Raw genomic sequence first — 15917 nt, 5'->3', positions numbered from 1 at the left:
AAACTAAACTTACCAAACACCATTTTATTTTAATTACACCACCCCTTCTTCAAAAGTCATCTCTGTCACCTGACCTCTTCAATAGGGTGTTCAAACAGCTCCATCACTGTACCCACATTTATCCTCTGCCTTTTTTCTCTGTTCTCATTCTCTGCATCTCTAAGTTGGATGCAGAGAATCCATGCCCCCGTCTCAAGATCCTCCTCACTCCCAACTCACGCTTCTGTTTAACAAGAACACTCCTGCCCCCAATTTGGAATCTTCATAAACCCTCCTTTGAACTTCATCCCTGCATTTATGAATGATCCAGCAGAAGCCCCTAGATATCTCTTCACTAAAACTCATCAGCCCAAATTGGCTGTATTTTTAATTTGTATGCCATAGGACTTATGTCATATTATTCTTATTTATAACTTCTCAGTTGTTATTATATACTTGTTTCACCTTCCTTACTAACTTCTATATTCCATAATTAAAGTGAAGGGATCCTTTAACATGTAATGCTCTCCTTACACTAGCCACTTAGCCTGTCTTTGGGGAATTTAGTTGGATGAATGTCTACACATTTATTTATCACCAAGAATGGAAAAGTTGGGGCTTCCCTGGTGGTGCAGTGGTTAAGAATCCACCTGCCAATGCAGGGGACACAGGTTCGAGCCCTGGTCCGGGAAGATCCCACATGCTGTGGAGCAACTAAGCCTGTGCGCCACAACTACTGAGCCTGCGCTCTAGAGCCCGTAAGCCACAACTACTGAAGCCCTCGTGTCACAACTACTGAAGCCTGCACACCACAACTACTGAAGCCCATGAGCCACAACTGCTGAAGCCTGCATGCCTAGAGCCCGTGCTCTGCAATGAGAAGCCTGTGCACCACAAGAAGGAGTAGCCCCTGCTTGCCGCAACTAGAGAAAGCCCGTGTGCAGCAACGAAGACCCAACGCAGCCAAAAATAAATAAATTAATTATAAAAAAAGAATGGAAAAGTTTACATTTACTACTTTGATACTTCCTTTGAAAGACTTGCCTTTTTTTTTGGACTGAAAAATTGTTGTTTTTTGGCTGCAATAATAACTCACATTCTGAGATACAACTAAAAGAGCATACAGATAACTCAAATACTAAAGACTTTTATGGTTATAAAAATCAGATAATGTAAATATGCAGGCACAGTCTCAGTATTCTTTTTATCATTCTTTTTCTTTCCAAATCTAGAAGCTGTATAGGCTTATCACACTGTTTTTCTCGAATGTAAATATATAATGAACAAATTCACTTTGGCAGTATAGCCAAAAGCGTCCTTAAGCTATAAGCATATTTATTTCCTTTTAATTTCCGTGTTGATAGAGAGAAGGTAATATGGGTACAGCAAAGTGAGGTATGCAGTTCCGGGTAATTCCAGATGTATTCTCCACTCTTCCCTATCACTTTTGATTCAATTACAATTATTCTGAGACTTAAAAAAACATATATTTCAATGATAGTTAATTCTACTTTCTTCCTTACTTACAGATGCCAAGGTTCATCTAACATTTGTGAGAAAAGCTACACTTCCCAAAACATGATCAAAGACCACAGTTTCACTCAGGGGAGACTAAATTAAGCATATTTTTTTTTCCTCCTTAAAAATGGTAAAATACAATGTAAACTTCAGAGGCTTAAAGCAGCCCCTTCCCCAGGAACGTCTATATTTCAGCCTCTGTCTGAGGTCCGAAATCCTTTACTTTACCAGTAGAGTTCAACATTCTCTAGGCATCAAAATCACATGCATTTAACAATACAGATACCTAATATTAAAAAAAGTTAAATAAAGCAAATTTAAGAAAAGAAACAAAAAAAAAAGTACAAAGGCCTAAGCCTTATCACTAGAAATTCAGATTCAAATTATCTGCTGGAGGATGGGGTAGTAGATATTTTTATCTGGAGGCTCCCTGGTGATTCTGATATAGAGCCAAGGTTGAGAAGCAGTGTGAGCAGTATTTATGCCCTGGGAGATTTCTTGGTGCTCCTCAAACCCCTGTACAGAATGGCATCATTGTTGGTCAGCCAGCTGATGCCTGGTTGGTGCTACTCTGGGTCCTCCTGAGTAAAATGGATGGCTGCTCAGGGAGGGGATAAATGCCCAGAGTGTCCTGTGAGGTCAGTTCTGAGACTTTGCCTGCTAAAAGGTGCCGCTTATATTAACGTACTTCATATTACCTCTATTTTTCCTTCTATTAAAGCAACCAACTAGCCTTTATTGCATGCTCTTGTTGCTTACTAATTATTTCAAGTTGCCTTCCCAACTAAGCCATGGATGACATTATTTTCTTTCCCCCAGCCACAGAGTAGCTTGAATGAATGACTTTATTTCAACAAGCCTTTAAAATATTTCCTGGAGGTGAGTGTGAAGAGATGGGCAGAGAATGTTTTATCTGCGGAGAGTAAAATGGTTCCCCTACAGAGCAGAGCAAGATAAGATCACAACATAATAAAAAATGATAATTTTAGTATATTCCATTGTACTCTACAAAAGCATACATTAGTATATTTTTTTTTCCCTTTCTCAACTTAGATAAACCAAAACCTACTATGCGCAGCATACGGCCAAAGAAACTAACTCACCCTGTGAGACGCCAGGAATACTGTGGTATTAAAATGAAAAGATAAAGTCACTAGAAGCCAGTCAAGGTAGTGTGTGCTGATTATATACTGGGTGCAAGCAAGTCCGGGTATAGTACTGTGACACAATACATCAAATTTTCATAGACACGGATGCTGAAATACAGTTAAACTTTTCCTCTCACTCCACAGATCCTTTCTTTCCAGTTTCAGATCTCCTACTTAGACTTCAAATTATTTACGGAAAAATGCTTTATATATTATCACAATAATTCTAGCAAGTATTTAGAAGGTTCACCATAATTTATTTTCCTCCCCCAAATCAAACCACTCTTTTTAAGAATAATTACAGCCTTCATGCCAACAGATCAATGTTTCCCTCCTGATCCATACTCAAAGTCTAAACACTGGCATATCCCTCTAAGGAGCACACTTTCTAATGCAATAAAATAGGTTCTCAATTGCCCACATGATGCCCTAGGTTGAAAGAATATTCTACCTTTTCTATTGCCTCAATTGTGTTATTAAAAAGAAAAAGTCAAAATACTTCCATACAAATGAAAAAAAATATACAACAGTCTTCACTAAAACACATCCCCACGCCCTCAACCAGGGCCCCATTCTTGGAATCCTTCTATCAATAAAGCCACTTATTCACCAGCTTTTCCATTTGTACGTGACAAACTGGCCTCACTGAGGTGCAATGTTATAAATTTTGTAAACTGACAAAAATAGGTAATACCTTTTTCAAAATAAAATGTTCACTTTTAACTCATTAAAATGGAACCTCACAAAGCATTTCTTTTTCTATTTCTTTTATCCCTATTGCTCCTCTCACCACACATCTCTCCCCTTGGCTACGCCCCTCCCCCTCCCCACCCCAAGTTCTGAACACTGTCTGGGCCCGTGAATACATTTTTTATTCATTGCACAAATGAATGATCTAAGAGCTATTAAGAAAGAAGAATGTAATCCCTGTGTAGAGAACTGGGGGGTTTCCTTGACAACAACAAAAAGACAGCAGGGAATGCCCATGTTTTCTATGAATATGCAAGAAGAGGCCTGGCCCAGCACCTGGAAAAATTTGTAAAGAATTCGTAAAAAGATCTTTTCTTTGAAACAAAATTAAATTGGTAGTTATCAAAAATCACAAGCCCAATTTTCACACATGAAAAAGAGCAGAAAGCTAATGAATTCTACGTGTAGATACTATAGAATCAATACTATAACTATATTTAAATTTTAAATAAGGGCTGCAGCTGCTTCTGATTTGCACCCAAAATGGCATCATCCTAGACAAACACAATCCATAGAAGATTAAAATTTTAACAAGCTCTTGCAGTTAAGCAGATACTATAGTATAATTATATTTGGCTCCCTGGTATAAATCATCTTGAATTTTAAGATAATTCCATTTTTAACCTATTTAGTACAAAACCGTCTAAATCTCCCTACATTTAGAAGTTCAGAATGAAATAAGTGCTGAAGCTGAGAGGGAATTAATTTGTACTAAGTCATTGCCACGTGCCAGGCACTGTGCTTGGCGTTTTCAAGTCACTTAAGGAGCGTTAAATGTGCAATGTGTCTGCCACCATGACTGGCAAGCCCTGGAAGAGATCCTTTCTCCTTTAAGCAATCTGGTGAGTTTGTAGTATTAGCATGTATTTTTAATGATATAACAACTGAGGTCTATGGAGATCAAGCAATTTACTCAAGACCAAACAGGTCACAAATAACAATGTTGACCATGAACCCAGGTCTGTTTCCAAAGGTTCTTTCCACTACATCAGCTGAGCCTTCCATGTATCCCACGGAGCAAACCAACTACTTATCCACGGTCGTTCAGAATATCACAGACAGAGTGTGCTTCAAAAATCCAGTTCTAGCGTAGTACTTAGTGTATGGCAATTATCTGACTATTTGTTGAATACATGTATATTATATATATGTCTGGATACATGTATGTGTATATATATATATATATATATATATATAATCATCTTTTTATTTCATAATCCCTGTGGTTTGGAAAAAAGAGTATGGGTCAGAATTTAGGAAATATTATTCTTTTTACACAATAATCGCCACTACATCCATTTTACTGGCAAAAAATTCTGACAGAAAATTTGAGAAATTCCTGGGTCCGCATTGCCAAGAATCAAAGGAGAGACTGACTCTAGATTCCCCAACTTACAGCACCTGCTTCTGTAATATTAGTGATTCAAATTTCACTTGAATTAAGATATCATAAACCTATAGATCACCGTTTAGAACATGCAGCCCACTCTTTAAAAAGTAGTTTTCTGTCATTTAACTTTACACGTGTGTAACCCTGAACCGTGATACTTCATAGGGATGTATTTTGAAAAGTTCAACGTATTTAACTTACAGAAGACACTACCTTTATCAAAAAGTATCAATCATTAAAAAACAGAAAAATGTGAGAACAATCCCTCCTGAGGAAGTTGCCTGAATATCTCTGGTATCCATGAATCTGTATAGGTTTCTAGGTGAATCCTAAGAAGGCATTCATCTTCTGAAGGAGGGACGCCCACTCTGTCATCCCAGCCCTATCTGGAAAAATGCCTGATTGTACTTGGGGCTCCTTAGCCCCACTGGTGAGCCTCTATTGGGAAGCAATTGGCTAATAACCAGTTTCTGGTAATTTATTTTTGATCTACCCCTCCAACAAGGACTAACTTATATACCTTCCTCCTCATGAACTATTCTCTGAATCCCCTGCCTTCATTGATTCCTTCTTTGCTGACCTCATCTGCCATTCACAATTAGTACCTCATACCAAGTGTGTAACTATGTGTTTCTGTACTGCAATTATATTTGATTGTGTTAATACTGGCTCCCCAAAATGCACTTAAAATCCTTGGGAGCAGGGCCTATGGTTTATGTTTATTTTGTGCCCCTTTTAATTCTGCTAAAGAACAAGGCATGTTGTAGCTTTACCTGAAGAGAACCCTTGATTGACTGCACTCTGCTGGAAGACAGTGTATGCCTTTCTCTAGAGGTCACTGCCAATAAGAACTAAGTGGTATCTGCCTTTGGTTAACGCCCTACCTCAGTAGTAGTTTTGATAATAGCAACTTGTAATTGCAAATGCCATTTTCAGAAAGAATAGGCATTGGTTCACGTTAGGAAGAAGACAACAAGTTCCTTTTAGCTAGCTACGGAACATCTCTTTTATTAGTAAAACTCAACAATTTCAATTTCTTAAATTTTTCCTTGAGATTAGTGGGTTAATAAAATATTTATAGAGCACTTAAAAATTTGAGAGTGGGGCTTCCCTGGTGGTTCAGTGGTTAAGAATCCGCCTGCCAATGCAGGGGACACGGGTTCGAGCCCTGGTCTGGGAAGATCCCACATGCTGCGGAGCAACTAAGCCCGTGCGCCACAACTACTGAGCCTGCGCTCTAGAGCTCGAGAGCCACAACTACTGAGCCTGCGAGCCACAACTACTGAAGCCTGCGCACCTAGAGCCCGTGCTCCGCAACAAGAGAAGCCACCGCAATGAGAAGCCCGCGCACCGCAACAAAGAGTAGCCCCTGCTCGCGGCAACTAGAGAAAGCTCGGGTGCAGCAACAAAGACCCAACACAGCCAAAAATAAATTAAATAAAATAAATTTTTTTTAAAAAAAGCTTTAAAAAATTGAGACTCTATGTATGTTTGTATGTGTGTCTCTATGGGACCGTATGTGTTATACATACAAAATATTTCACTTAGGAGGACTTTGTAAAAAGGTAACTTTTGGTCTGTAGTGCAGTGTTAAGCTCATTAATAACTTAGAAACATTAAGGTCAATTCTGTTTTTCCTACTATAGAAGCGAAAGGAAGATAGACAGTCTCTTCTTTTTTCACTGTTTGACTAATAGAAGAACTCAATCCTTTTCTAGACAGCCAAGAAGAAATGGGGGAAGCCATCCTAATTCCCTGCAGAAAAAAATGTGCTTCTCTGGAAGGCAGCCACAGCTGGAGCCCAGCAAAGGGAACCACTCAAATGTGCAGGCATCCGCCCCATCTATCCACTTTCAGAGAAGTGCTCCAAAATTCTGCAGGAGAGAAAGAGCCCAGAATCAGAGCTACTGATCTCAGCATGCTGTTCTCTTGCCATAGCAGATATCTGAATAGCATACACAGTGTCCCATATTAGCAGCAAACTAAATATAAGCCATCTGCTTTAAAACCAATAGAATGCCAGCAAGAAGCCAGTCTTTCCAGAGTCTATGTTCTTTCAGAAATTGATGGACAGGCTGGCACCTGAGCCAATAGAGAGTCATTATTCCTGTGAGTTCATCAGGGGAGAGAATTGCCTCACTGCAAAAATGCTCCAAGGAGCGCCAAGACATAGACCAGTGCCAAAGTGTCAGACCCAGTGTGCCTCCATTTGCCCATCTGCGATACTTTCCCTACTTGCCTCACAAATTATCTCTGAGGTTTAAACATGATAAAATATGTAAACAGTGGTCTGAAAGTATCGAGCTCTATGTGTGTGCTTGATGACTTTGCTCTGCACATACTCTGACATGCAATTATCTATGATTTTGTTTACACATAGTTATCAATAAGATTGAAGCTAGATTTGCTTAATTTGTTTTATACGGGATCATACAGAGTTATTCAAAGGTAAAAGTTAATAAATGTGTATCATTATAGTGATAGATGGATAATTAGGCCAATTTAGAAAATGTTTTTACTTAAAAAAATCAGTTCATTCAGCAATTAAATGTTGCTGCTTATTTTGAATTACCTACATGTTATCATTCTCTTTCTAGCTGTGTTCTGAGGTACATGTTACTTTAGAAACTGTCACTGGGGGTGAGGGAGAGGTCCCAAGAAAGTGGGCCTCCTGATACTCCCCTCAAACACTAACCGGAACAGCCACTCTTTTTATCTACTCAAAATATAGAAGCCCTGAATAACATTTTATTTGAAGAAAGGAATCTGATCCTGTAATTAAAACTCTGAAAATAATTTTCCTACATAATAAATTCTATAAAAATGAAAAATGTGATTTTAAAAAATTATATGAGGCTATCTTGGGCTAATATTACCTTTTAAAAAATGATGACCGTACAATCAATGGTATAAATATTGGCGTTTACCCAGATAGCCCCTGTTCTCAGAACTAACGTCCCTTATTCTTTACCCTCTCCTCAACAGCATCATATTCAGAAAATAAATCTTTATCTCTATATACATTTCTCAAATGTACAAACAAAAACGCAGATGGGATTAATCATATGGGAATTATTTCTGAATGATGTCAGCAATAAAGTACTATAATTCTCAATAAGGAAACAGTAAAATGAACTCTAATTTTGAGGCCAAAATGATTCTTCTCAAAATCTCATTAATCTTTAATGCCATTTCATTAATAATTTTATCAATATTTAATATATATATACCATTTTAGTTTAATATTGGCTTAATACCTGTCTTACACTTAGATTTGGATAGATATACATTATAAAACTAGCAGAAAGGAACACCTGGCAAGAAAATAATAACAAGCAGGCCTGAGAAATAGTATGTAGTATACACTTGTTTAAAACTTGTTTAAAAAAACTAATAAGCCACCTATTTTAAGGTTATAACCATGGACATTTGCATAATAATGTTAAATTTAATATCTGTACACTTCCACATTATTCTCTGAGTTAAAGGTACAGTATATCAGTTTTTAAAAACATTCAGAATCCTGTTACACTAACTTGTGACATTTCAGATGATTTCGAGGAGCATTCTTTAAAAAAAAGGAAAAAAAGTCCAGAATTGATAAAACTCTTCCTATGCCTTTAAACTCTATAGACTTCATATATGTTCACAAAGAAAACCTTTCAATAACTTTTCAAATGCAGGTGTGCAAATTACTCCTGAAATAGACAGGAGTCATATTTCCAGTATCCCCTGAACCACTGTTAAACCCACCCTATCGCATTTTTCAGCTCATAAAAGTTTTATGAGCTGAAAAGTTCCTTCAGATTTTGTTTAACTGCTAACTACAGTTGCTCTCTAGCAACAGCACCCTAAGTTGCTATTAAGATCCACTGGAACAATTATAGCATAAACATGTCCTGCAGAGCATGTTTTGTTTCATAATAGTAAAATTTTTTCTAAAAAAAATCAAGATTTATATGAGTGGCTGAGTGCAGCAAAAAAATTATGAATGCCTTGGTTTAGTGTAGCATGCGTGGTATTTTTGCTTACTTGAATATACAGTATGTGTAGAGTTCAATTTTATGTTTATGAATAGATTTATATAAATTTGTACATGTACCAAGGATTTTCCAGTTTGGAAAAATGTGCCTTAATACATAAAAAGGTTGGTTTTCCAGGCACATTATGTATTTTTCCTTATTAATGTACACCTGCCCTAAAACTCATTAATTTAACATCTGCTTTAGGGTTCGCCCTTGTCAAAATGAAAAATCCTTGAAAAATTAAATTTTTCATAGGAAACAAATGAGTATAAGTAAAGCAGTTGGATCTGAGTCAACCTCATTGTCTTATCAAGACAATAAACAGTGTTTTTATTCTTAAGGAGAATGGCATGTATAAAGCACACGGAAAAGCCAGATAGATGAGGGGGCTGGGGTGGTGGGAAAGAGAGAGAGATGGAGGGAGGGAATTAGATAGAGACATGTCCTATCCTCACCCCCAGACCCGGCGCCACTCACTGGAACCCCGTGCCGAAGGAGATAACCAAGTATTCCCTTTCCACAGAGTTTTCTGACCCATTGTTATAAACGCTGAACGAAAATTAGTTTGAAGGGAAATCATGGTCACATGTTTTAAGAGTGGAAGAAAGAGGAGGAAACACCTAGTTGTGTTTCCCAGACCCAGCTGAATTAAGCTGACAATTCAGATAAAAATACACGCTTTGTATAAATGGTTTCTGAGTTAGGTTACTCAGACCCTCCATTTCAAGTAAGCATTTATAAACTTAGATTTTGTTTTTCCCTGATGACTGCCAATTCGTCCACGGAGATTGACTTTCACTTTTTCCATTTTGTAATTTGATCACCCTCACCTGAACGCAGTTTCCCATTTAGACGAGTTTTTAAATGCAGAACATTTTTTTACTATTTTCTATATCATTTGATTCAATGTAGTGTCTACACTAACAAGAGAGTAATTTAAATTGGGAAAAACTTCTGTATAGTTAGTCATTCAAGTATTATTTTTTTAATTCTCAAATTAAGCGTTCATAGTAATCCCTATGCTTCTCTTCAATTCTTTCTTTTTCACAGTAATATCTTCTTGTCAGTTTTCCAACCCTACTAACAGGAATCCTCATTCCCACTACTTGGCAGCTCGCCTCCTCTCTCCAACTCCAGCTCCAAGAGGCGGAAGAGGAATGTAAGAGAGAAGAAATATGTTATGGTTTCCAAGAAACAGCATTATTAGCAGGAAAATAATGCTCCAATCCTGGCCTGGTTCAACGGTATTGGGAAGTGGAGATTAACGTCAATATTCTGGGAGTGTATTCTCTCCTCTACTGTTCACTGCCCCACATGAACTTTTACACTGAGAAAGTTCTGGGTGATAGAAGCCAAGTTACCATCTAACAGCACTGGAAGCCAGCTGACTTGACATTAGAGCCACCTGTGTTACCAACAGGTGCACCCCTGAGCAGGCTAATGAGGGTAGCATCCCTCTTAAGAAAAATGACACCTTGAGGGGTATAGCCCAACATTAAGAGAGAAAACCTGCTCAAGATCATTCTTCTAGCCCGACTTCTCAGAGCCAGGTCAAGGAAAAATGAGTATTTATTCCTTTAATCCACATATTAAAACTAAAACACAGTAACTTAACTAAAATCAATGATCTTCTAAATTAAAAAAAGACAAACAAACCTGAATAGATCTATTGAATTGCATGCACTATGTATTTGCAATTCAGCTTACTGAATTTAGAAGATACAGTTGACTGACCTTTAGGAAGGAATAAGTTATGTTTGATGATAAAAATTGCAAGTATTAATCAATGTAAAGAAACAGCTTTTAAGAATTTTGCCAGAGAGATATATAAAATATTTGAACAGAATAGAAGGCACTGTGAATATTCCTAGAGACAAAATAACTAAATCATAAAATAAATAAAATTACAGCCTGGTTTTTAGGGAACAGAGGTAATGCTGACATATCCACTTTCTGAAATTATATTTGACACAATAGATGACAGCATTTCCTAGAACTGAGCTAGATTGTATTTGTTCTAAATATGTAAAGCCTCATTAAAATACCCAAAGACTACAGCTTGAAAATATGTTCAACTTTCTTTAAAATAACATTTAAACTACAGACCCACATTACCCACCCCAAAAGTTGTATAATAAACCTGCAAATCATGGAAGAGAAAACCCAAAACAAACCTTTAGATGTCTTTTTATCAGCCCTAGGCATATGCAATACGGTTTTAGCTGTCCACAGTGTAAGTACTGAAGGTTAATAGTTAAAGACCAATGGAATGTTAACACAGTCTAGTACTACACTTGAGTAGTAACACATGGGAAGACACTGAAATTAAAACATTTTGTTCTGCATGTTCTGAAGTGATGTAACAGCGATGATTTGGTTATATTAGATGACAAAGCAGGGCTTCTTATGACTTTTAAAATAAAATAATATCTAACATTCTTCCAATTGTTTAACATATTCTTCCAATTCTTGTACAAATACATGAAGCTAAAACAGAATTTTTTCACACTCCAGTTATCTTCTACTGGCAGCATTTGGCATGTTGATATTTTTTTTCCAAAAGTAATTTTCAAGATAAAATGCTGGTTGCCTTGACTGGTATGTCTAGAAAGCAAAGACTTACCTGTCTTGTTTTCTCTGACCTCTATAATATAAACATTTATGTCAGGGTGGAATTTTGTCCCTGCTGAGGGTTCTGGAGTGGAAAGTGCCTGTGGTCTGAAGGCTTCTTTGCCTTCCACAGTGGGTGGTCTTGTTGGCTGTGTGGCAGAAGGAGTACTTGAAGTTGTGAAATATTCTCTATCAATATCTGTTTCTGTTTCCTTGGCTAAAATATCCTCAAGGGTAGTGGGAGGAACACGAAATGTTGATTCTCCAATGATTACCATGTCACTGGTTGTTTCTTCATCAGGTTCTCTGTCAATGAGAGGCGGCTTCTCAGTGGATGCTGAAGATGTGTGAAGTCTGTCTACTGAACTGAAAGCAGTAGTGATATCACTTGGAACCGTGGCTTTAACTGTTGAAAATTCTGGGAGGTCTGTGGCCTTGGGCTTTTCGAATAATCCTGAGCCTAAATCTGTATAATCTAGGGATGTTTTCTCTATTTTCTCAGTAGTGGTTTCTTCTATAAGCTGGGTAACACTGGTGCTAAAAGGTGACACAAATCCCCTTGGACTGGTACCTTCTGTTTCATATTTTTGTTCAGGCCCTGGGCTTAAAGATACCTTTGGCCCCATGCTTGGTATTAGTGTTACCACACCATCTGTTTTTGCTTTGGGCTCAGTGACAGCACCAGGTGGATAAGACATACTCTGCTCAATTTTTCCAGTTGGAGTTGTTTCTAAAACTGGGACTCCCTCAGAACCTATCACCAATCTGTCTTCAAAGCCTGTATATGCTGACCCATCGCTCTCTTGTTCATCCAAGGGTGTTGTTGTCTCCTTGGCTGTGTCAGCTGTAGAACTGGGAGGAGGAAGTGGTTTCTCTGGAGTCTCTTCTTTCCATGGAAGTTCTTCCTGAGTTGTTTCCTGTGCAATTTCTGTTGTTGTTCTTATAGTTTCAGGATAAATAGTAGCCTCAAAGTGAGTCTGATCAGTGACATGTATGTCTTGAGAGGGTTCACCTAGAACTTCACCTTCTGATGGAATGGAAGGTACCAACACTCCCCATTCTGTCTTGGGAATTACAGAAAGAGGAATGGTATGGGAAGTATCTACATAAGTAGTAGGCTCCTGGGTGCTACTATAATTAAAAAATGCCGATCCTTCCACATCTGAAGTGTGTGTAAATTGGGGGACAGTAGATACAGGCTTAGAGACATCCATATCTTCTCCTTCATCCAAAGCACTTCCCTCTGTGGTTGCATGAACAACTTGGCCTTCCATGCTTGTGATAGGAGAAACTCTTTCTTCAGTCGTAGAATCTCTCAAAGTTGACTTTTCTGTGATGCCAATTGATGTAGTTGGCCAAAATCTGACTGTGAATTTTTTATGGTCTGCTGTGTCTTCCTCAGTAAACTCTAATGGCTTTTGAGTACTATCTGGGATACGAGCGAACTCATCTCTTCCATCTTCAGTAAAACCTGGGATTTCTTTATCCTTTCCACTCACTCCCATAGTGGTGAGTAAGGCAGGGGTCAATTTTGGAGAGCCTGCATGTTCTGTGGACCCTAAAGGCTTTGATGCTGTATTATCCTCATCCAATGACCATTTTGATACAGTAACCACCTCCACATTTAAAGTGCTTTGAGTCAAATGCACTGTTGTAATACCCTCATCATACTTTGTGGTATCTTGATAGCCATCTGTTTCTAATCCATTTGGGGTTGTCGTAAAGTCTTTCTCCACACCTGTTGCCTCCGCCGGTGCCACACTTAGCTTTGTTGTTGTCAGGGCTGGGGAATCAAAAGATTTGGTCATTCCCACTGAATACACTGTGTGATGAATTTGCTCTGAAGAAGCTGTAGGGAACTTCATTCCAGAGAAGCTTTCTTCCTCTATTTTTCCTATAAATGAATCTTCAGTGATCTTTTCCTGTATTTCATCATCTGTATAAGTAACTGTTCTCATCTCTGGTCTTAGTGTTTCTGTTCTTTCTCTTCCTGTTTGTGGAGAGGCATAAATAACTGTGGATGTTCCCTCAACTAGTCTTTTATCACCAGAATAAGGAAACAATTCTACTTCAGTATGATGCTGTGATGGGAAAGGTGTGGTGGACATATACTGGTCAAGAAAATCTTCAGCTATCCTACCATTAGTTTGTTTCTCTTCCCAGTGGTCCATGGATGACCCATCACTGTTGGGCATAGTTACAGGTGAAAAAATCGTCGATGCTGAGACTGACTGCACCTCCTCTAGCTGAGTGCGGGTGGTGTCTTCTGAAGTCTTTGATACTGTAATGACCTCAGGTATTTGGCTAAAGACCGAGGTACTCTGACCAGATCTAACTGTAGATGTTCTGTCTTCACCATCATCTTCTCCCAAGGTGAACCCATAGTGGCTTGTGGTCACTGATTCAGAGACTGTGCTTACTGCTTTCTTTTTAGTTTTGGATTCCGAGGTCATTGTTGTAGATACAAATGGCGTTTCAGGTACAGTGAATTCCTTGGAAGGAAGGTGCTCTGAGATTTCCATTGATGTTACCAAGGGACCCACTTCTATTTGTTCAATTTGTGTAACTGATTCTCGTATTTGTATATCTTCCTTGACACCATCCCATGAATCAGTAGCATGATGGAAGATGACAGTTGTACTTTGGGACACTTCCTCCTTAATTTCAGATATGTCTGGCTTTCCAAGAGGTCCTGAAGCAGAAGGTGAGTAATAGTCCATATCCCAAGGCTTCTTAGTACTCTCATCAGGCGCGGGTGATTCTGTGGCTATTCTGTGTGTGATAGTTAGAGGATGAACTGTGGCTTTCTGTTCAAAATTGGCTATATTTCCCACAGGAGGGAACTTTGTTGTAATGACAGGTAATTCAGTGATTAAAGGGACGATTGGTGTAGGTCTGTCGGGTCCCATTTGTAGTTCTTCCGATAAAGTGGGTGAGGCAGTTTCTGCAAGCATATTCAGTTCGGTGGTTGTAGCCTCTGATATATTCTGTTTAGCTAGAAAAATAATTTCAAAGAGTTGATTAGACAAGTCACTAATAAAAAGTTGTACGTCCAGTGTGTTTGTTAAGTGCTGTTGCGTACTTTGGGGCAACCCCAAAGTGTTTTCTGATGGAGAGGAGTCTAAAAACTATACTTAAATTAATCCGAAGACAGACAATTGAACATTTAATCGTCACAAATTGATCACTTGTTTTATATTGAAAGGGTTAACACTGGTTTTACCCATAGGTATGAATGGCTGTTCTTGGCTAAGGGAAGTGAATACTATGTAGTTTTAAGATAAGGAGAAGTTAAACATAAATAAATAAATAAATGCAGAGTTTGGAAACAGTAGGTACGTTATTTATCAACTACAGCACCAACTTGAAGTCTAGTAGGAGAACTTAGTGCTACTATTCTGGAGGCTTCTGTCTCTAGCTACATAATGTCTCTGGGGAGAGGGAGTGCCTCAGATTGCAAAACAACAAAAAAGCCACATCAAGTGTACCCGAGTTACATATCAATGATTACATTGTCCATAATGTGGAGGCTTTCATAAAAACAGGATATTAACACCACTATTCACTTGATCCCCGGTGTTGGACATTTGTCTTCATATTCCTTTCAGATCTGCAGAGTAGCCTTGTTTATAATAAATAATAAAATGCCTCTGGCCGAGGCTGCTTGGCATTTGTTGTAGTTCTACATCTTGTTCTATGTTCTACACATTATGTTTGTAACTCTTAAGGGTCTTGGTTCCAGCCTTACTTTTAGCAGGAAATGCAAACATAGAACAGGAAGTAAAGTACCCACATGATATATTTTAGCTCTGTAATTACAAATCACTGGAAACAACCCTGAGCATCAGAAAGAATGGGCTCAGGCAATATAAAGTAACATGTCATCATAAAATGCTACATTATAATGCCTCCAGATTTACAGAGAATGGCCTGGCCTGTTTAAAGAAACTTAAGTTGTGTATAAAAGTGACAGTGTTGTAGATAAGATTCCATCTCAACATAAAGAAAATGCAGCAGCTTAGCACATAAAGATTTTGTTATTCCTTTTTTTAAATTCAGATTTTCAAAAATCAAAAACTGATTGCCACTAGACTCAGAAGGAACTGATCTGAGGAAATCTGTAGTCATTGTTTTGCTACATCCTGTATGATTTAAAACTAGTTGTATGGGTAATGTCTGTTCCCCTGATAAAAGTTGTAATATCTGTAGTATCTGTAATATCTTGTGGCTTACTCTTAATAATCCCCAAACCAGAGTCCTTGGAAAACAAAACTAGATACTTTTGAGCTCCAGCTACTCCATCAAAACTTAATGATATTAGGGCACTGAAACTGCTCTGTATGATACTAGAATGGCAAATACATGTCATTATATATTTGTGCAAACTCAGAACATACAACACAAAGAGTGAACTCTAGTGTAAACTATGGACTTCGAGTGATTATGTTGTGTCCATGTGGGCTCCTCAGTTGTAACAAACATACCACTCTGATGGGG

General features: G+C 38.1%; 1 protein-coding gene across 2 annotated transcripts in view; it reads right to left on the bottom strand.

The window, feature by feature from the left end:
* Positions 1-15917, bottom strand: part of VCAN (versican) — a 112779-nt gene that overhangs the window by 50766 nt on the left and 46096 nt on the right. Inside the window, exon 7 of one of the 2 annotated variants that reach the window (XM_024734333.1) lies at positions 11434-14415. The exons of the other annotated variant lie outside the window; for it this stretch is intronic. Coding sequence (XP_024590101.1) covers positions 11434-14415 — 2982 coding nt within the window. The remainder of the gene's footprint in view (positions 1-11433; positions 14416-15917) is intronic. 2 annotated transcript variants of the gene reach the window in all.

This window comes from Neophocaena asiaeorientalis, unplaced genomic scaffold (genome assembly GCF_003031525.2).
Source record: "Neophocaena asiaeorientalis asiaeorientalis breed wild unplaced genomic scaffold, Neophocaena_asiaeorientalis_V1.1 scaffold184, whole genome shotgun sequence".
Taxonomy (NCBI): domain Eukaryota; kingdom Metazoa; phylum Chordata; class Mammalia; order Artiodactyla; family Phocoenidae; genus Neophocaena; species Neophocaena asiaeorientalis.
Note: the sequence above shows the minus strand (reverse complement) of the source record. Positions and strands in the feature narration are given on the sequence as shown.